General features: G+C 45.5%; 1 protein-coding gene across 1 annotated transcript in view; it reads left to right on the top strand.

Annotated features, from left to right (window-relative positions):
• LOC146081299 (putative acyl-CoA dehydrogenase 6) overlaps positions 1-23,320 on the top strand; it is a 107,668-nt gene that overhangs the window by 51,501 nt on the left and 32,847 nt on the right. The window contains exons 5-9 of the mRNA XM_083189445.1: positions 391-497; positions 5,102-5,269; positions 10,128-10,301; positions 17,326-17,487; positions 19,277-19,427. Coding sequence (XP_083045571.1) covers positions 391-497; positions 5,102-5,269; positions 10,128-10,301; positions 17,326-17,487; positions 19,277-19,427 — 762 coding nt within the window. The remainder of the gene's footprint in view (positions 1-390; positions 498-5,101; positions 5,270-10,127; positions 10,302-17,325; positions 17,488-19,276; positions 19,428-23,320) is intronic.

Here is a 23,320-nt window from a genome sequence, read left to right as displayed (position 1 = left end):
GCTGATTTAATAGGGTGATTGTATAGCACAGCCGCCACTCCTGTGTCAAACTGAAGACCTCAGTGAACGTAAGTCTGACTATAAAGAATCCGATAGCCATAATATTGAAAATTAAATGAAGTTTGAAAGTGATACAGTAGATGGCAGTTCCCTATGGGAGTTACTGACGCGTTTCACCACATGTGGCTTTTTCAGTTGGTTCTAGTCATTTAAATCCAGGGAGGCCAATCCGGTCCTCAAGCTCTACCAACGGTCCACGTTTTCCAAATCACCGAGCTGGTGCACAATTATGGTGCACAAATCTTTCCCAGCATCTGTGGCTGGGAACGATTTGCATGTAGTAAGTTTTGAGCTCTTCTGATTGTCTTCATTCTTGTTGTATGACTAAAGGTTTGGCAGCGATGAATTGAAGCGTCAGTTCCTTGTACCAACGATAGCTGGAGATGTGGTCGCTTGTCTGGGAGTCAGCGAGGCCGGAGCTGGATCTGATGTGGCAAGTAGGTATTGCAGTCAGCCTGGAGGCTTGGATGAAGGTAACATAGGTTTATATAGGGGCACTTGTCACCTATGCACCTTAGAGGATGGCGTTTTCTTTTCCTAATGTAGTCTATCATTATTGTTATGGCTATGCATACTTTATCACTTGGCTTTCTTAGACATTTAATGATCCGTTTATTTATGGGTCACAATGCTGTCCGCCTGTATATTTCCCATATAGGTTACCTGGGGGCAGTTTGGCAATTAAAATCACAGGGAAGGTCCCTGGCGGGCCAACGCAACTGCAGCCGGGAGAGGAGAGAGGGTGACAGACTGGCGATGTGAGTCTCCAACACGCCCCTCCACTCTCTCCTCAGACCACGCCCGCATGAGGGCTGCTTCCAGAAATTTCCTGAGCAAGTTTTCCATCCCAATCCGCTCTTGAGGGTACCCCAAGAATCACGGCACACTGTGGCCCTCCAGCTGTTGTGAAACTACACATCCCAGCATGCCTTGCAATAGTTTTAGCATTCCCTAATAGCAAAACTGTGGCAAGGCATTATGGGACTTGTAGTTTGACTAGAGCTGGAGGGCCATAGTTTGGACATCCGTGGGTTATACAGAATCCATGATCTAGGAGTATTGCGGGATGTCCATAGAATTTTAAATGGGGCATAAGACGGAGTTGATGTCCATACTATGTTTTGTGCAGCAATATTGTACTCTTATATGTCTTTACAAAAAATTACACCATACAGGTACAAAATATAATGGCACAGGTGTACCTTGGAGAGAGATAATGTACCAACCAACTATCTCCTAACTGTCATTTATAAAAAAAAAACACAACCTATAACATGACAGTTTTGGACCGATTGGCTGCTACTTTGGGGTCTATATACAGATACTTATCCTTGGAGAGAGATAAAGTACCAGCCAATCAGTTCCTACATTCCTTACATGCTGTTTAAAAAAATTACAGTTGGGGGCATCCCCAGAACAACAGGATCCTCTTCAAGGAATAGTCCATAGAGCCTTAAATCTCTCTTTACTTTATCACAGGCTTAGTACATCTTCCCTATATCTTGTTCTCACATGTTAACATATCGGTGGCCGATGGGGCGCTGATTTCTGTAAGTGTATACACACTTGACGGTGGGGTGAGAATGCAGCATGACACTTGTTAACGATCCGGTCCCTCATCTCCGCATGTACATAAGACGGAGTGAGTAGTTAACGACCCACTGGAACACCCTTCGGCCATTGGGCGGTGCATACACACTGGGCGATTATACTGAGCGATATCACTCATTTTACCGCCCGGTGTATACGGGGCTTTACTGAATGTCACTAAAGAAATGTTTTGTATCTGTTACATTTATGTATATGAAGCAGATAGTTGTGGATTTGTTTTCGGAATTGTTCACGCAAGTCCGCTCCGTGACGCCCTGCGATGTTGACACCATTTCAAAACCAATTTGAAAAGTCATTTTCTGCTGAGACGTTAATTGTTTTTTTTGTAGTGAGTTGCAAGTGTCACAACGCAGCAATAATGTGGAGTGGGCTTTCCGTCGAGAAAGCAAAAACACGTTTTAATTAAGTCCTGTCATTCGTTTGTCTAGTCCCTGCTTGTTTACGTGATGGTAATTTGCATGCAAATCGATAAGAGGAAGGTGTCAAGTGAAGGATTTTTGTTCTGTCACAGTACAAAGGATTCTAACGCACATACTCCTGAAGTTCCTCTAGCAACAACAGTCTTCAGATGTGGTCATGTTTCAGTCCTGTTCTAGAATACTGTCTTAAGGCTTGAGCAATTCTCAAAAGTTTTGTAAAGTGAAAACGTTTTTCATTGAATGGACCCTTTAACCAGGGCAGGCATGTCCAAACTATGGCCCTCCAGCTGTTGTGAAACTACAAGTCCCATCATCCCTTGCCATAGGTTTAGCATTTCCCAATAGCAAAATGGTGGCAAGGCATGATGGCACTTGTAGTTTCACAACAGCTGGAGGGCCATAGTTTGGACATGCCTGCCCTGGTTAAACACTTCGATAGTATGCCCGATAGTATGCAGACGAACGGGCAAGCACCCGAGCACATCCAGGCGGCCCCAAACTTCTCCAAGCGAACCGCAAACAGCCGAACCCGGCAGCAGCAGCCCCAGGGGAGCAGGGGCTGCTGCAGAAGGCAGTGGCTGCCCCTTTTGTGTTGAGTATTTCTGGAATAGGACAAAAAATGTTTTACCGGGGCCCGGCAGCGCATTCAGCGGCCCTGGTTGTATTCAGAAAGTCATAAGCTTTACAACGACATATCACAATGCATGGAAACAACAGAAAAAGCATGGACCCTTATGACAGCACCCTTAAAGGGTTTTCCGATTAAACCTATCTTCGAACTTAGATTGTCCCTTAAGATGATAAGGTAGTGTGCAAAGTTGGAAGACGATTAGTTAAAGCCTTTGAGAGTTATCGTGGAACATCCATACACACACACACAAACCTCATTCAATTATACTTCTGTAGATACTTCTCTATTCAAGCATCAAACTTGCAGGGAAGCTACTTTACTCGGACCACACTAAAACATCTAAATAACTTAATGTGGAAGATCATTAAATATGCTGGTTCTTATCTCCCATCAAATTCTATGTTTTTATATATGTTTCTAGAGGTGTATACACTATAACAAAGAGAGACTATGGAGTCGACAAGTAAAGCTACAGCACCACCTACTGTCCCTTTAGTATATTGTAGCTTCATTAGTAACACTTAGCCTACAGCTGTTGTTCGCAAATAGACTGCATAATCTCCAATATTTTAAACAGAGCCGGCCCTAGCCTAAATGATGCCCTAGGCAAGATTTTGGCTGGTGCCCCCCCTAGCACCGCCACTAGTTCCGCCTCTGATCCTGCTCCCCTTTCCCAGCACCATCAACCCTCATCATAGCAGTTATCATTTTGGTGCTCCTTCCCGCAATATTTTAAATAGAAACAGTGCACACATTCAGGCGCGGCCCAAGCAGTTCTTGCTGGGAAGGGGCATGGCCACACAATAGTACAGCGTCCAGCCAATCAGCTCCTTACTGACTTTTTTCAAACACAGCCTGTAACATGGCAGTTAGCAGGTGATTGGCTGGATGTTTATCTCTCCTGATCACCCTTGCCTTTATCTGTTGTTAAGGCTTAATACATATGTCCCAATGCCTCTTACACATTATGCCAACCTTTATTAATGCCCTTCATACACATAATGACACATATAATGCCCCTTACACATATGTTGCACATTATTAATGCCCTTATACACATGACACACATAATGTCCATTACACATATGTTGCACATTATTAATGCCCTTATACACATGACACACATAATGCCTGTTACACATATGTCGCACATTATTAATGCATTTATACATGACACACATAATGCCTCTTACACATATGCCGAACACTATTGCACAACCAACCCACCCGCAGACAGCACTCGCACAGCCGCTAACACTGTGACCTCTGCCTCTGCTTGGATACAGATGTATTCTATTGATTCAGTTTAGAGAAACTTGGATGCCTACACAATCAAATACAGCTTAGTAGTATATACAACTGTAACAATATTCCAGTTTCACAAAGATACACAGGTAGGATGTTATTACTTTACGTTTGGTAGAATCCAGTAGACTCAGAGTAATATTTTAAACTCTAGCAACAACTTACTAAAATGGGTGTACTCCAAAGTAGAGCCGCCTACTACGCAAAGTGGCTTTTGTATGAAATCAATCAATGGGGCAGATGTATGAAGGGTCGTTATGGGGGAGAAGGGGTATCAGCACACGTTATGTGCACTATACCGCTTCTCCCCCATGTATGAAGCCAGGATGCGGTACAGGACAGGTGCGCTATCTCCAGGAGGGAACATCGCCGGAGGGGGGAGTTAGCGCTCCCCCGCTTCAGCGGACAAGATGTTAAAACATCTTGTCGGTCTCCCCTCCTGCTTCGCCTCGCTAATGAGGCGAAGCAGGAAGTATTATAGCGACGCGATAAGCCCTGCTATGATACATCTGCCCCAATGTTTCCTTACTTCTCATGCGTCTAAACCGATTGAGTTTTGATGCCGCTCGCCATGCGGGTTTAATTGCAAAGTTAGTGACCGGTAGACAGCGTTTGGAGGTGGATACGGGGAGTGGTCAGGTGAAGGTAGGCTTTCTATGGCCTTCAGTCTGCATTTTCTGGGCTTCTATAAATTAGCATTTGTCATTTTGCTTGCTGCCGGAGAGCTTTCGGCATCCAAGGAGAACTGCGACTCTGAGTGATGACTGGATTTGCGACAAAGGCAAAAGTTTGCAAGAACAAGCACATCTGAATTAAGTCCACTGACTGGTTATGCCACTAGCTTCCCTGGCCCTACCCACACTCTGCTTTTTTTGAATGGGTGGGGTGGCCTTAGGTGGCGGAAGAGGGACTAACTTGGCGTTGCGGTTTCTCTCCCTCCCCCCCCCCCGTTCCACCAGTGGTTATGTGTTTTTCCTTACTGCTGCTTTGATTTATTTGTTTATTTTATAACTTGCCCAATGTTTGCCGGCACATGTTGTTCCTGTTGTATAATGGCTTGTCATTCTTTTTAAAGGTATTAAGACAAATGCTGTGAAAAAGGGCGACGATTATGTTATCAATGGAAGCAAGATGTGGATCACGAATGGATGCCAGGCGGACTGGATTTGCCTCCTCACCAATACAAGCACAGGACCCTCTCACAAAAATAAATCGCTCATCTGTGTCCCCATGAAGTCACCTGGTAAATTTCTCAGTTTAAAATCTGCTGTGGACAGTCCGAATTTCCAGGGAACACAGAGCCACATATAAACCCTCAGCAGCCACTGTACAGCGGAATAATTACACTTTTGCTTTTAGTTCACTTTCTTGCAATTTTATGAAAAAAGCTTTTTGGCAATTTTTGGCTACATTCTATTAGGGGGGTATTCAATGTCTATTTTTTTGGGGTAAAAACAGAAATAGCGTCGGTTTCTGCAAAGAATAAAAAAAAAAAAACCTTATTGGAAATAAGGGGATACATTGGGGATACATTGAATACCCCCCGTAGAGTGTTATAATGAGCAAAAACATGAAGCACTGGTGCTTATTAAGCAAAGTCTTATGAAAAACAAAGGGTGAAATTTAATAGGATGAGAGATTCAGAAAGTGAGACATTTGGTACAATTTTTTTTTTATTGGTTTATTTAAAGCGGCAATCATTTACACTGCAAAACCAGTTTGATTTTGCAGTGTAAATAATTGCAGCTTTAAATAAACCAATAAATACATTTTTACCAAATCTCTCACTTTCTGAATCTCTCATCCTATTAAATGTCAGTCTCTAATTTATGTCTGTATCTGTAAAATGATAGGGAATTTTTTTTAATAATGTGACATACAGTAGGTAAAGATGTAAATATGGCTCTGCACAGCAGGGAGAATGCCCTCTGTACCAGTCACCTGTTCATTCATTTACTAGCAACCAGTAACATTGCTGAGTTATGAGGCACAAGGTGTCTCAAGCCTCAAAGTTGCCAGTGGTTCATAGTGCTTTGATTCTTTGGAATCGGCCCATTCATTCTCTGCATCCATTGAGTATAGGCATTGGGACACAATTTACAGCTGTGTTATACAGAATGCCCTTTGTCTCATACAGATCTTGGCTGAAGCGGTTTCCCTTTTGTTCAGTATTCCAAACATAAAGCATTTATATCTATCCAGAGACACCTTGCCGATGTACAAGGATGATTATTAACTGCAGCTAACAAGAGAAGGTTGCAGTAAGGACAGTACCGCATTGTGTCTTTAGTCTGACCTGACACTTTCAACACATATATCGTGATGACCAATTGTCCAAGGTGACTCTTATTTAAAGGGTTCCTCCACTTAAGATGTTGGAAAAGGAGTTGCTTAGTGTTCCGTTTCACTGGATTCCAGAGTTCTTGCCTTCCCGAGCTCTCCTGTCTTACAGCAATAACCTATACTGTGCAGATAAAATACTCTACCAAGTGCTGTATTATAGTATTATGTGAGTCAGACATTTTACAGTGTGCAGTGAGCAATTTGTTAACACTAGTACAGTCGCCTTCGTGCTCTGCTGGGACCACAAGCATTTTGGATAAGGGATTTTTTCGGATTTTGGAATATATATTTTTTTCCATACTTACCTGGGCCCCTGGTGGTGCCCCGGTGGTCCCCTGGCGTCCATGGCGGCCTTCAGGATCCTCTTCAGCGGCATCTCCGATCCCAGGGGTGCAATGCAAGAGTGCGCAGGCGAGCCAGTGACATCACTGTTGCGGCCCTGCACTCCCGCAATGCACCGCCGTTGACACATGGGGATGAGGTAAGTATGAAAAAAAAAGGGGCGAGGGGGGGAATAAAAATAGAACCCTGAAATATTCTGAAAAACCATGGTTTAGGGATTATTTCGGTTTTTGGAATACACGGATAAGGGAGACCCGACCTGTAATAGATTTGAGGTTTTTGCTCCATAGGAATTCCTAACCTGCAGATGCATTGAGCTGATTAGTGTGTGTATACCCTTATGCTACGTTCTGCTGTATCTGTCAGGCAGGGCCGTTTCTAGACAATTTAGCTCCCAGGGCAAAGAAATAAAAATGCGCCCCCCCAAAATATATAACATGGTACAGAAGAAATTGCGCGCGCCGAAGGCCCGCGCGCCGAAATAGGGTGTGTGGTTTATTTGTCGAAAGGGGCGTGGCTTAATATAAGGGGTTTGGTCTAGCAGGACAACAATTACCTTACATCTCACTTTTGCGACCTGCATGACCAGACATTGGTTACCGCAGGAATTGTCATTGTCCTCCCACACTTAAGTTGGCCAGCTGAGGGCCACACAGTGACCTAGTACACCTCACAGATCAAGGCCAATGACAGCCTACTTAAATCATTATACACTATTTATCCGTGATTCCAATTACACATTACGCCGCACACTGTGATGACAATTACATCTTATGTCGCACACCATGATGACAATTACACATTATGTTGCACATCATGATGCCCATTAGACCCCCACACTGTGATGCCCGTTACACTCCACACTGTAATGGCAATTACGCAATACTCCCCACACCGTAACGCCTATTACACATTCGGTACTTGTGTAATATCTGGGCGCCCGATTTTTTCATTGTATTGCATCGCATCGCATGCAATATAGTGGCATACAATTCATGCGATGCGATTTTTCATTGTAAAGACCCGATTTTTAATTGTATAGTCACCCATGGGTGATTTCATACCCCCACTATCCAACTACGCATGGAGTTGACCTTATATAGTGCCGGAAGCGTGTCGAGTGCAGCGAGCCCCACGAGGGGACGCAGAATACATGTAAAGTAATCTGCGTCCGCTCGCCACACTACAGTATATAAAATCAACTCCATGCTTAGTTGGATAGTGGGGGTATGAAATCACCCATGGGTGACTATACAATGAAAAATCGGGTCTTTACAATGAAAAATCGCATTGCATGCCTTAAGTAGTGGCATGCGATGAAAAAAATTGGGCGCCCAGATAATACACAAGTACCACACATTCTGCCCCACGCACCGCTGCTGCCGTTTACTAATATGCCCCCACAGTGCCAGATATGCCCCCACAGTGGCAGATACGCACCCACATTGCCACACATATGCCCCCACAGTGACAGCTATGCACCCACAGTGCCACACATATGCCCCCACAGTGCCAAAAATGCCCCCACAGTGCCACAGATACGCCCCCACAGTGCCATACATATATGCCCCCACAGTGGCAGATATGCCCCCACAGTACCACACATATATGCCCCCACAGTGACAAATATTCCCCCAGTGCCACAGATATGCCCCCACAGTGGCAGATACGCACCCACATTGCCACACATATGCCCCCACAGTGACAGCTATGCACCCACAGTGCCACACATATGCCCCCACAGTGCCAAATATGCCCCCACAGTGCCACAGATACGCCCCCACAGTGCCATACATATATGCCCCCACAGTGGCAGATATGCCCCCACAGTACCACACATATATGCCCCCACAGTGACAAATATTCCCCCAGTGCCACAGATATGCCCCCACAGTGGCTTATACGCACCCACATTGCCACACATATATGCCCCCACAGTGACAGCTATGCACCCACAGTGCCACACATATGCCCCCACAGTGCCAAATATGCCCCCACAGTGCCACAGATACGCCCCCACAGTGGCAGATATGCCCCCACAGTACCACACATATATGCCCCCACAGTGACAAATATTCCCCCAGTGCCACATATGCCCCCACAGTGGCAGATTTGCCCTCACAGTGCCACACATATGCCCCCACAGACAGCTATGCACCCACAGTGCCAAATATGCCCCCACAGTGCCACAGATATGCCCCCACAGTGCCATACATATATGCACCCACAGTGCCAAATATGCCCCCCCAGTGCCATACATATATGCCCCCACAGTGGCAGATATGCCCCCACAGTGCCACACATATATGCCCCCACAGTGCCATAAATATATACCCCCACAGTGGCAGATATGCCCCCACAGTGCCACAGATACGCCCCTACAGTGCCACACATAAGCCCACTCACTGTCTGTGTCTCAGCTGCTGGCCTGCTGCTGCTGATGATGATGGTGATGATTTCCTGGGGACTCGGAGGGGAGGGGAGCGGAGCGCACATCACGCGCCTCGCCTTCACAGTGTGTGCCCAGCCATTCATAGCTCGCGGGCTGGCTCCTGATTGGCTGCCGCCCTCGAGCTCTGATTGGCTGACAGCCAAGTGAGCGAGGGGAAGGAGAGACGCGATGCGCTCCCCTCCCCTCCCCTGGGAAATTAAACAGCTGAGCTGTGGCGCTGCGGACGGGGATAGGGGGCAAAGGCGGAGCTGGGGGGAGCTGCCAGGCGCCACGGCTGTGTAACAGAGGCTGACAAGCCGTGCGGCGCCCCGGGCTGCTGCACGGCTTGTCCGCCTCTAAAAACGGCCCTGCTGTCAGGATTCATTCATGCTTCACAGTAAAGTGTCTGTCATCAGGCTAATTTTAATTACCATGCAAAACGACCACATTTCTATTGTTTTTCTGCCTTGAATATAATTATATATACAGTATACAGAAATAATCTTTTGTATTATTTAATAACTCCTGCTGATTATGTAATGGCTTGGCTGAAAAGTCTCTGATCTTACTAAGGTATCATATCTGTATAATGAAACGGGCTATTTGTATATTTCTCAAACTCAAATTTACCAAATTTTCTAAAAATGAAAAGAGGTTATGAGCTTTCGGTTGTCATTTTATAGCCTGCAATAGATAAATAGATGCTTTTGCATTGGGAATCTTCTCACTTTATGGACCAGGAGGATCAAGCTTCAAAAAGAGAAAAAGTGGAGACTGATAAAGAGCCAGCCAATCAGTGTTGCAGGCTGGGCTTGAAAAATGACAGGTAGGAGCTTGATTGGCTGGTTGCTTATCAAACTCCACTTTATCACTTTGTGAAGCTTGATACATCTGGCCCTATATCTCTATAAAGTTTGATGCATCTCCCCCTTATTCTGTTAGAGATCAGCGTTCTCCTGCCAGTAATGTTGGTCCCGTTCTTTAGGTGTCCATGTCGCAAAGAAAATCGACAAAATGGGAATGAAGTCGTCGGACACCGCTGAGATATATTTCGAGGACGTCCGAGTTCCCAGTAAATATTTGATTGGCGAGGAGGGAATGGGGTTCATCTATCAAATGTTGCAGTTTCAGGAGGAGAGAATGTGGGGAGCAGCCAATAGTAAGTAGGACATTTTGAATGGTTATATATATATATATATATATATATATATATATATATATATATATATATATATATATATATATATATATATATATATATATATATATATATATATATATATTTTTTTTTTTTTTTTTTTTTTTTTAATCTCATTTTCTTAATACATCTGTATTAGTGCCATTGGCATTTTATTTTTAAATATAAAATAATGGGAATTAGACTTCTATCCTCTCTCAGATGGATTATAAATAGGATTTCTGCTGTGACGTGAATGAGTGGCGTTCCTCTGAGCTGTCAGTGACCAGGGAATATCTGGCTGATTAAGAAGGACACATATTACATATTACAAGTATTTAAAGACCTCATAGTGTCGCAGATTTAGCCAGAAGGGCTGAGTCTGTACTGCCAGACGTCCCGTAAGAGCTGTGCGTAAGCTCTTCAGCCCTGTCCCTGATACATTCAGTCCAGCACAGACTGGAGGTGACACGGCAGCGTCTCATTTCATTCTTATTTCCTTGGGAATGTATTATACGGGCGCACCCACATACTGCAATAGCAGATGTGATCCTGACTGCTGACACTAATATTTTCAGATCCTTTTTTAAAGGCATAAACTAGATCAGTGGTTCTCAACCTCGGTCCCCCAACAGTGGACGTTTTCCAGATCTCCACACAGAATCACAGGTGAAAAAATTAGCTCCATCTGTGAATATTTTAAAATGTGTCAGAGTGTAATAAGTACACCTGCCGGGTGAGCTGGAAAATTAATTCGGTACTCTTTACCTAGAAGGGCGCCCATCGTGGCCATCTCGGGCATTGAATGCACTAAAAAATCGGGTGCGATTCAACCGACGAGATGCCCGAGATTTCCCATAGGGAACAATGTTAAATGTCTCAATTGACCCAATTTTCCTGTTCAATGCCTCAATTGACCCGATTTTTCCATAGGAAACAATGTTAAATGGGCCACAGAGGCCAAATAGGCACCCTGAAGTGTGAAATGGCCACCCCAATTGTTAACGCCACCCCACGATCAACGTCCTACGACCTTTTCATACCCCCACTATCCACGTCGGCGTGGAGTTGAGAATAGAAAGTGTGGCGAGCGCAGCGAGCCACCGAGCCCGAAGCGTGGCGAGCGGACGCGGATACCTTCACAGGTATCCGCGTCCCCTCGCGGGCTTCACAGCTGTCCACATCCCCTCGCGGGGCTCGCTGCGCTCGCCACGCTTCGGGCTCGGTGGCTCGCTGCGCTCGCCACACTTTCTATTCTCAACTCCACGCCGACGTGGATAGTGGGGGTATGAAAAGGTCGTAGGACGCGTACCGCCGCCCCTCGCAGGCTCGCCACGCTTCGGGTTCACGTTGATCGTGGGGTGGCGTTAACAATTGTGGGGGCCATTTCACACTTCAGGGTGCCTATTTGGCCTCTGTGGGCCATTTAACATTGTTTCCTATGGAAAAATTGGGTCAATTGAGGCATTGAACAGGAAAATTGGGTCAATTGAGACATTTAACATTGTTCCCTATGGTAAATCGCGGGCATCGCGTCGGTCGCATCGCACCCGATTTTTTAGTGCATTCAATGCCCGAGATGGCCACGATTTTTTACTAACGATGCCCACGATCAAAATCGTGGGCGCCGTTCTAAGTAAAGAGTACCATTGATTCTTGGGGGGGTACTGGAGGACCAAGGTAGAGAACCCCTGCACTAGGGAACCCAAAGGATCAAATAAAACATAAAAGTATATAATGATTTCAATGATATTGATCAAAATGATCAATCACTAATGTTTTACACTAAGGAAAATACGCTATGGAAAGGTGCATGAACCTCTACCATTCAGTATTGGGGATCCCCCCCCCCCAAACACACACACACACACACACATCCTTCTTGAGCATCAATTACATCAGTCAAGCGTTGCCAATAATTGTTGATCAGCCTGACACGTCGGCTCCTGGTGGGGAATTTGGGCCCAATCCTCCTCGGAGAATGGTTTCATCTCACAGATGTTGGTAGGCGGTATTGACTTGGCGATTGCAAATGCAAAATCTTCTGCTTTAACCTTTTATTGAGCTTCGTGCTCCCGGATGAAGCTGTAAGACCATCTACATACAGAGAGGGTGCAAAATATTTCAAGATTAAATAAACTAGACAGACAATGCTGCTGTTCTGTTTACACATATCTACAGCAAATCCATTTAGGCCTGATTCAGACCTGATTGCACAGTTGCTAATTTTCAGAGCCGCACGATCAGGTATACCCCACCCCTACAGAGTGAAATCCCGCCCTTTGTGAATTGCTTAGCATGGCTTGCGAAAAGTAGCTGGATCAGGGATTCACCTGCAAATCCATGCACCATCCGCTCGCCATTTAATCATTTCCCAGTGTGCACAGTCCGTGTGTAGCCCAGGACTAACTCGATGGCTGCGATACAATCAGGATCATCGTGGCCGGAGCTGACGTCACGCCAAACACCTGGGGATGCCTGTGTTTTCCATGACACTACCAGAAACGTCCGTTTACCACCCCCCAAATACCGGCTGCCTGTCAATCACCTTACCAACAGTCAGCGATTAAAAAAAATTCTGTAAATTCGCAGCCGTGGGATTGTGTCTGAATTGGGCCCATTGTGCACTACTGTGGGCTACTAGTGTTGAAGATCCGTGTGTACAGAAATGATGATGTAGCAGAGTTTCTGTACACACCAGCGGGTGCCTTATAAGTTGGAGCTTCTCGGTTACTAACCAGTGGAGTGGTTTAATTGAAGATAAAGCAGCCACAGCTGTACTCACTGTTACACACACTGATAGATGAAGAGGGGAGCTTGATCGCAGCATTGAGTACAGTATATGTAGGAGGTGCAGGATGCTGGAACAGTAGGTAAGGCAGGTCTCATTGGAGCTATCAGTCTCAGTAGTAGTATCAGCGTCCATCTTGGTACTAGGAATGAAGCTTCCCAGGAGGATAGCAACATAGAATCTGTGTAGTAGCAGCAGTGGTGCCAAGAGGGGGGGGGGGATCTCTCCCCAGCTCAGCACACGGAAAGAGAGAGACATGAATAAAAATCATTGGTACTCTTTACTTAGCACGGCGCCCGTCGCGGGCATTGAATGGCGAGCGGACGCGGATACCTGTGAAGCCCGCGAAGGGACGCGTTTACCTGTGAAGGTATCCGCTGCGCTCGCCACGCTTCGGGCTCGGTGGCTCGCTGCGCTCGCCTCGCTATTCTATTCTCAACTCCACGCCGACGTGGATAGTGGGGGTATGAAAAGGTCGGAGGACGCGTACCGCCGCCCCTCGCGGGCTCGCTGCGCTCGCCGCGCTTCGGGTTGACGTTGATCGTGGGGTGGCGTTAACAATTGTGGGGGCCATTTGACACTTCAGGCCTCTGTGGGCTATTTAACATTGTTTCCTATGGAAAAATCGGGTCAATTGAGGCATTGAACAGGAAAATCGGGTCAATTGAGACATTTAACATTGTTCCCTATGGGAAATCGCGGGCATCGCGTCGGTCGCGTCGCACCCGATTTTTAGTGCATTCAATGCCCGCGATTTTTTTACCTGCGATGCCCACGATCAAAATCGTGGGCGCCGTGCTAGGTAAAGAGTACCAAATCATTTTTAATCTCAGCATACAAATGGGGAAGATGCCATTCTGGAAATAATGCTATTTGTATGCAGCATTTATTTCAGATTGCTACTTAGCGCTGCAAGATACAAGCTTTCTAAATCTGTGACAGGTAATAAGTATATTTCATGTTAAAGTGTTTTAAAAGCCTATTTTGTTGTGGACATTAAACAGATGCCTCTATAGACAGCACAGTTATGCTGCTTTCAGACCGCAAAACTGGCTTTGACCCTGTATTTTAAAACGTTTAAAAAAAACGGGTCTGCCGGTTAACAACCCCTTTCACACCGCATCGCTTAAACGGTATATTACCGTTTAAATGCCGTTTTATTTTTTACATAATTCCGTTTCAGTGTAGTGCAGGTGCGTCGCCGTGTGGGCTGTGCCTGCTGCCGGGACAAGAATGACTTGTGCTGGGAGGGATGCATGCAGGGGTCAGTACAATTCCTATTGCATAGCCCCCCAGGATGGCTCGTCCCCCCTGCGCTAATTGTAGGGACGTGCCTGCATCGCCTCCCCCTGCTCTAATAAATCCCTGTAACGGGATTTTACACCCAGCAAAATACTGGCCGGACTCCCTCTCTGCCTGGTAACAGGCAGCTTCTGTGCCCCCTGTAGAGCACAGCACGGTCCTGTCACTTCTGGGACCGGCAGAGCAAAATTCACAGATGCAGTTCCAGTGTCTAGCTATCCAGCAGCCCCCGGAGCAGGTCCCCTGTGTCGCTCTCCAGCAGCACTAAGTAATAGTGATCGCGCTTGCGGGCAGGGGGTCCCTGCAGCGTATGTTAGATCAGTGGCGAGGTCCCTGCAGCGGATGGGAACTAATAGTTCCCATCCACTGCAGGGACCCCGCCACTGATCTAACATATGCTGCAGGGACCCCCTGCCCGCAAGCGCGATCATTCCCTGCGCTGCCCAGGTTGGGGGGGGGGATGCTTACAGGGGGGGGGGGGACCCGTGCATATCTAATGACAGCAGTGAATATTTCATTAAATATTCACTGCACTGGGTCCGCTCATTAGATATGCACAGAGCAGACCACTATTGGCTGGGTCCTAAATACAGTTTCAGACCGCAAAAAAAACGGTCTGAAAAGGGTAGGACTCTGCTTTTTTTACCGTTTCCAAAAAACGTTTTTTGGAAACGGTAAAATCACTCTGGACCTTTCAGACCACACAGATTATCATTTTAAAACGGTTAAAAATCGGCAAAACACAGTTTTTTTAGTGCGGTCTGAAAGGGGCATTATAAGCTTTCTTCTGGCTGCAACCTTGCCACTTTGGAGCGCTGGTAATTGGAGCATTTGGCGTGGTCATGTCACAGTGGCAATGTGGCCACACCCTGTTGGCGTGCCTTGCACTTTAAATGCACTAGTCCATAGGTCTTATCCTCCTCCCTAACTCCTAAAATCCATTTATTGATGCACATGGCACTCATTCATAGTAGAACGGCAGAGCGTGAAAGATGCCTCCCAACTTTCTGAGGCAATGGGCGTAACTATTCCGATAATGACGGCCGAGCAGAGCCATCATATCAGGACTGTAGTGTCTCATTCAGAGCAGATGTCAGATTTAGGGCGGTATTCAATTTGGGGTCACGACGGTCGTGTCCTCGGCACCCGCTAAACTGCATCTCAGGAGGCGGGATTCAATGTCCCGCCTGCCGAGTGCCGAAAAGGGGGCGTGGCCGCGAGAAACAGCCATGGATCGTCCAGATCTAGCCTTGAGCTTGACAATCCATGGTTGTTCTTGGCAAAACGAGTCTACTGCTTTTAAATTCAGGCTTGTTTTGCCGAGATGCCTGTTCAGTGCTGTCGGGAAAGACAGCATTGAATAGGCGCCCGCCGCTATTTCCCCCATCGGAATACCCCCCCTCCCCCGTTAGTCTTCTTCTCAGCAGCAATGCATATTCCTGAGTATTAACAACTGAACCAGCCCATATACTGTATGGGGCATGTCCAGTGCAATCCTTGTCATGCCCACAGTAGGGACAGCCACAAAGTTATTTAGCATTCAATGGTCATTATTATTAACAATGATGGCATAAAACTATCAACCGCAAATCTTCTAGAGTTTGCACCACAGCTGAGTGTATTGGTAAGCAGTGATCCAATCAAAATAAGTGGGTGGGGCTTACCAGTGTGCTCTGGTGCGGGTTTATATCTATTCCCCTGACTTAAATAAAATGTAAATGCCTAATGTACTCAGTTAAAAGCTTTGCCGAGCTGAGGTTTTCAGTTCTGCCCCAATGATAATCAGTAGACTTATCACTACACATCCACCGGTGACGGATGCCGCCTCTAGGGCACCACAGGGTGACTTTGACAGACAGATGCAACACAAAAAGATCCCCGGTGCTCAGGCACCTCCTGAGCCCAGGGAACTCTGCAAACTTCCAAATATTTCAGTGAGCTGACCCCAAATAGAGATGACATTCAGCAATACCCTTTGATCAATTTGCAGTGTTAAGGAATTGATCCTTGGATAATTATCTTTGTTCGCAGAGTTTACAGAAGCCTATAAAAATAGAACAGTCAAAATTAAAAAGTGCTTGCGATATCCCCAGTACTTACTGGTTATAGACACTCCTGACTCGTTTCTGTTGCCCGGGATTGCATCTAGATATAAGGCTTAATAAAGAACGCCTATATCTTAAATCCTATATGGGATGTTTACCCCAATTTTGGACCCATACCCAATATTTCACCTTGGCACTTTGTTAGTCTTCACAAAATGCCCTCTTGCGTCATGTTCTCCAATGGTGTATGTTGAGTGCTATTTACATATATTTTTTTGAAATTTCAATTATCTTGTTTGCTGCAAAACAAATTATCATTTGAATAGAAAAACTGTAACAGAACCAGAAAAAGGATATTTTTACAACCTAAGTAAAATGTATTTCTGTTAGGAAATCCGGTATAAAATTGGATAGTTGCTCCATCAAATGTATTTTTAGAACATATTCAAATTCCTCTATTTTTATAGTCCCGCCTGCTGAGTGTAACTGCCAGATGGATTAGACATGAAGGTTGTATGGGATAGAAGCTGCTTGTTATAATATATTTACGCCCAGAGAGCAAATTTCTAATACTGTATTTAGGGCCCAATTCAGTTCTGTTCTGCCGGTTCCAAATTTGGATGCTGGCCAATGTTAGGGCTACTGCGTGTGCGTTTCTTTTTGCTGGACCTATGTATTTTAACAACAAAAATGGGGGTTTTTCAGCAGGTATATTAGGATAAGGATGATAACCCCCCTCTACCCGAAAACCACCCATTATTCGCAGCTTCAGCATGATAGTGGATAATTGGATGCCCTCGTTGTATGGGTTTGTGATTAACGCATGTTAACGCTGGACTATTTTTCTAAGTGTTGCTTCCGATTTCAGTCCTGACTCCCATGGAAAACCTCATTCAAGGCACCATCAACTACACAAACCAGAGGAGAATCTTCGATCAGCCCCTGCTGAGCAACCAGATCGTCCACTTCCGCCTGGCAGAACTGAGCACGGAGGTCGAGCTCCTGCGATCTCTGCTGCACCGCACGGTCGGTGAGTGTCCAGGTCACGCAGAGCTCACTCATGTATTGAAACTTAGAGAGAGATTAAACAACAGCCAATGAGCCCCTAACTGTTATTTTTCAAAACTCCGCCTGTAATGCTGGGTACAAACTACGCCATGTCCTCCATCATCTTGCATGTACAGACAATGTAGGATGTCGCTGATGATGCGCAGGAGAGGCATTGCTAAGAGTTGATGTACCATATACAGTTATTATACCTATATTAATAGAAAGTTGCATTGTGTATTGTAATATAATGCCCCCAACTCACATTATGTCACTTAGCAGTGCCCCTAATTCACATTATGCCACACAGTAGTACGCCCAATTCATAAAATGGTCTTCTATATGGCGGGATGTGATTCAGTCTGAGCTTGCCGGAATTCCAACGGACTCGGACAATTTTTTAAAACAGAAATCATTTACGAGACTCGGCTTTGCCTTGTAAATGTTTGCCGTTTAAAAAAAAAAACCGTCCGAGTGCAGCCGGTATTCTGCACCTCCAGCGAACTCTGATTGGGTTACATTCTGCAGCTTGTGTCTTGAACAGTACCCTTTACCCATACAGTAGCTCATACAGTTTTATTTGATTGCAGTCTGTTTGTTATGTTGGGCAGATAAATAATTAGGCTTAGAATGTACTAGGACCACATGTAAACTATTGCTGTGTAATGGGGTGTTTTATCGCCTGATCTACAGTCAGATGTCTGGTAAACGTTTCATGACCTAATAACGGACTTCAGTCTGTCTGACACCATTTCCTGGGCTTTAAGGAAAATCATTTTCCAGAAACAAAAACTCTTATTCAAAAGTTGCATCAAATAAGACTCATTTTCCTAAGAAATATATATAAAAAAAAAAAAAAAAAGTTTCCAAGGAAAGCTGTCATCTGCCATTCACCCTCGCATCACATACAGATGATTCAGCAAGTGGGGTAGATAAAGCAGCGAGAGATAAAGTACCGGCCAATGTCCATGTGTATTTAGCTGCAATGGTTATAGAATGACATATACAGGATATTCTAAAAGTGCGAAGGAAACCTGAAGAATATAGATTTTCTATACTTCATATTCTTTTAAAAAGTTTTAAGGATTAAGGGCCCCATTTATCACCACCCACAGCTGAGGATGCGGATGTGATATGATAATGTCGGCCAAACTCGCAGTGCGATAATTCAATACATTGCATGGATGTATAAATTATTGAATGCAGGGACAGAGCTTGCAATCCGCTGGGAGCTACCCGCGCCGCCCTCAGACATCAGCGATCCTCTGCTCTTCGCTGAAACGGGTGAAGGAAGCAGCGGCATTAATCCTACAGGTGTTAGCAAGAACCCCAGAGACCGTACACAGCCAGCGGCCAGACACAGAGAGACCCTATTCCTGAACGCGCACTTCTCCTCCGCTAATCCATAATATAGGGACACGCATACCGCTCACTTCCCCTCCACTCGTAAATTTCAAATTGAGAGGAGGGGTACTCACAAGTGAAAAGCTTAGTCAAGGGAGAGAAAAAAGTTTAGGAACCACTTATATAGATCATCACAGTGTTGGCATACCAGCATATAACGACCCAGTCCTGCCTATATTATCACAGAGCAGTACAAGGTATGAGTAGGGCAGTTACATTCCTATTGCACGGACACGTGGCTGCACAACAACTAAGACGTAACAATTGTCCAGGAATCAGACTTGCCCATGTGGTGGTAATATTATTTCACATTAAAGATCATAAAGATTATAGACTATTAATGACCAGTTGTTCCTGCTTATATACAGGATTATATATCGAAGGGAATGATGTCACCAAACTTGCCTCCATGGCCAAGTTAAAGGCGGGACGTCTAGCAAGAGAGTTGAGTGACGGCTGCCTCCAGTTCTGGGGAGGGATGGGCTTCACTAACGAGGTTCTCATCAGCAGGTTTTATAGGTAAGTCAAACATTACGTTGTTGCATTATATGAAGTATTTATTTTTGCAATCCTTGTGTAAATTGCACCCATTACGGTGCTTGTGTAGTTTCACGGTGCCCGATATATCGGGTGAAATATCGTCCGATATATCGATGCGATCCGGGCTGGTTTGTGTTATCGGTACTTGTGTAGTTTCACGGCGCCCGATATATCGGGTGCGATATCGGACGAAATATCGGATGCATTATCGGCCGATATATCAATGCGATCCAATGCGGTTTTTTACCTGTTCATAACCCCACTATCCACTACGGATGGAGTTGATTTTAATAGCCTGCTTAGCCTTTGGCTTCACAGCCACTCGACCGGTCGCACAGCCCCTTGGCCCCTTGTATCTTTCTCTGTATCTTTCTGGCCCCTTGTATCTTTCTCTAAATAAATTATACATGTATGTATAATTTATTTGTATAGGGTCCCAAAACATATCTTTTCTAGAACCTGGTTTAGGAGGCTTTCTACCCATCATCGGCTAAAACATGCACTGACATTCGTAAACGCCTGTGGATTCGATAATTCAGCGTCCGTTGCCAACAATATTGATTTGCCATCATAGGGACGTGAAACTGTTGCAGTCGAGTCTTTGCCGGGATTGAATACTGTCCGCCGCTAGATCCGCCCGGGGGAAATAGCAGACGGTATTACATACCCCCTTAATCTTGTTGTGTGGGTCTGGGCTTCAAGTGAGGGGGTTGGGGGCCCCCCAGAAATATAAGTGTACCGGGCCCCAAGATTTCTGTTGCCGGCCCTGGCTAGGTCGACAGTCAAAAGGTCAACATGGGGTTTTCCCGAATGTCGTCACAGTCGACATGGACACCGTATCGGTGCGCTGCTTCCCCTCGCATGGCTCTCTGTGCTCACCATGCTTTGGGAATGGTGCCCCGCTACACTCGGAACACTATTCTATTCTCCCTGCATTCCCTAGTGGATGGTAGGGAATGAAATACGGCCTGTCGGCACATGTCGGCTCAAAAAAATTGTCGACCTTGTTGACATGACAAGGTTTTGTCGACCTTCCATGCATGTCAACATTAGGCATGTTGACCTATTTCATGTGTAGAGATGTGGCAACTAGAGATACTCACTAGTGAGCTGGCGATAAACCAATTGTCAGGAAGTGGTATTGTGACCTTCCAAGTGACGGCAAGAACTGAGGCGGTAGTCTCCAAGTAACCAGGAGGCCATTTTGTATGACCAATCTCAGTCAAAGCTAAAGCATGTTGACCTTCAGTGGTCAACCGTATACCGCTCTAGCTTCTATTTAAATTTAAGTTCAATATATGTAACATTTGCACTGTTCATTATATAATCCAGTTGGCTCTTGCTTCTCCTGTTGATGCAGACTGGGATTCTCTTGCACGGTATCCTATCATGGCCCTTTTACATACTTTAATATAGATTGTGCCTGGCACTGCCTTACTCGCTCAATGTTTTAATGTAGAACATTCCCGTTAATATGGCTGCATAGTCACCAACTGTCTGTAATCGCTGTTCCTACAGTATGTTCCTGTCAGTATACTTTTATTGACACCCAGGATTATTTTTTATTACCAGTCTCTTATATAGTGCAGCAAATGTTGTTGTGCTTTACAATTGGGGACAGTGATAAAGCAAAGTGAGTAGCTATAGTCATAAAGGTAGGATGTCATTATACAAGAGGGCATGACCTCAGGGTGTAGGGGCGTGACCAGTGGCACCAAGAGGCGGATAGCGGGTACTCTTTATCCAGACCCTGGCATATTGGAGGGTCCCGCTGCCCACTTTTATAGACACTGCTGCAGCCGACTCTCTCCCCAGTAGCGGCAAACACCCTGCTGTGTGCTGCACTGGGGAGAGAGGCAGCTGAGAAGCAACAATGGATGCAGGGTGTGCAGTGTGGGCCCCGTCTGGAGCGAAGGGCCCGTGTACATTTTGCACCCGTTATAGATGCAGCACTGGAGTAGTGTTCTTCTAATGAGACAGATGTACAGTACAGTATCAAACCTTCTAGGAAGAACATGAGGGGAAGTTGCCCTTAGCAACCAGAGTCTACCAATCATTGTATTTAATGTACTAGATACATAGGAGAACTGTACTGTAGAAGCGGATGGGTTGCTATGTGCAACTTCTCCAGCATTTTTTGTAGCAGGTTTCAAACATTTCCCCCAATAGAACAAACGTAAATTTTGAATCCAAAAGAATGAAAATAAATAAATGTTTTCTAGTAAAAGCAGATTATTGGGCCTTGGCAACAGAATGGGGGATTCTGGGGATTACTTCTCCCTCCCCCCCGACTGTTACAGGAGAGCAGAAGTTACTGCTCGTTATGTCAGCATTGCTCCCAGATGTATTTTGCACATGTGATAATATAGTGACCCTCCTCCTCCTCCTCCTCCTCCTCCTTTAGCTGTATTTACGACCATATTGTTGTGCACTTTCTGTATGGATTGGAGAGAGACTACTCTAGGTAAGGAGGAAAACACAGAGATATTATTATTCCAGATTGGCGAGGCTTTTATCTACTTCCTGTCGGGGGATCCAAAAACCAATTGTATAAATGTTTTCACTAAACATAATGGTACGAATCTAGGCAGCTGCATACACTATTCACAGTAGGCCTGATTTCACCCGATTCCGGCAGATCTGGCTGAGAAATCGTGTGAAATCAGCCCAAATCGCAGGTGTATGACATGCGCAGTCCCATGTGCAAGAAACCAAAGGTCAGATGTGCTGCACGTCCAGCCATTTGAGTAAGACCCCCTCCCGTAGGCAGGGAGGGGGGGTGGTATGCGACACATTACATGTGGAAGGACAGCATGGAATGTATCTAGGAGTATCGGATACAAATTCTCCCCTCAGAGAAGTTGCATAGAGTATGGGGGCCTTAAAATCTATAATTGCATTAATCCGCTAGGCCACACCCCCATTTTCGCTGCTGCGGATGCATGTCCATGAGAAACAAAAGGACTCACACTAGGTGAGTCAAGCAGCGCTCAAATCAATGAAATAATACCAGAGAATTATAAAGGTATAACAATTTTTACTATTTCTTTAAAAACACATATATATCAATGCACAGATAAAATCAATTTATAATGACATAATGAATGAAGGGGGGGGGAAATAAAAGTAAACTGGAATGAATGTAGAAAAATTAAATCAATTTGAACAAAAAAAGTCCCGCCTCAATGGACACAGGAAGGTGAACTGTGTCGACACTTTTTGGACAAACAATTGGTAAGTGCACGTTACCGATAATGAATGATGAATCCCATGAATTGTGATGATACTGGGGGTCCTCACGATGTATGCGGAGATGTTAAATGCCGCTGGAGGTAGTCGCTTGATGTAGACCAGACATATTGCAGTTGGAGTGAGAGATGGATGGATGAATCTCAATAAGCAGGGTTGTCTGGAGCGATCTCACCCAGAAGTATTATGGATGGTGGGATGAGGGAATGGCTTCCGTGCCAGGTAGCAGTCCACACTGGTGTAGATGTTGTTAACCAGGGGTTTGGTAAGCACGGTGTCCGCCAATTAAAAATGCCAATAGGAGTAAGCAGCAATAGTGATGTCCAAAATTCTGTCGAGAGTAACACAGTGGTGTCCAGAGGTGGGGGGCAAGCACCTAACGCGTTTCACTGCGTCCTGCAGCTTTATCAAAGGTGTCTGTCCATGCCTCCAGCCTCTTTGTCTCTCTGAGTAGATACTGTGTGCATGCGCTCAGCAGAGCAGTAACGGCCAGGAAGGACTCCCAACTGCCTTCCTTACCGCAGGACACTGCCGGCCGTGAGTGGGATGCAGGACAGTCCTCAAAAAACAGGACTGTGCCGCAAAAATTGGAACAGTTGGGAGGTATGCCGTAGTCTGTTTGG

This window comes from Crinia signifera, chromosome 5, assembly GCF_055691185.1.
Source record: "Crinia signifera chromosome 5, ASM5569118v1, whole genome shotgun sequence".
Taxonomy (NCBI): domain Eukaryota; kingdom Metazoa; phylum Chordata; class Amphibia; order Anura; family Myobatrachidae; genus Crinia; species Crinia signifera.
The sequence above is the reverse complement of the archived record's forward strand: the minus strand, read 5'-3'. Positions and strand labels throughout refer to the sequence as shown.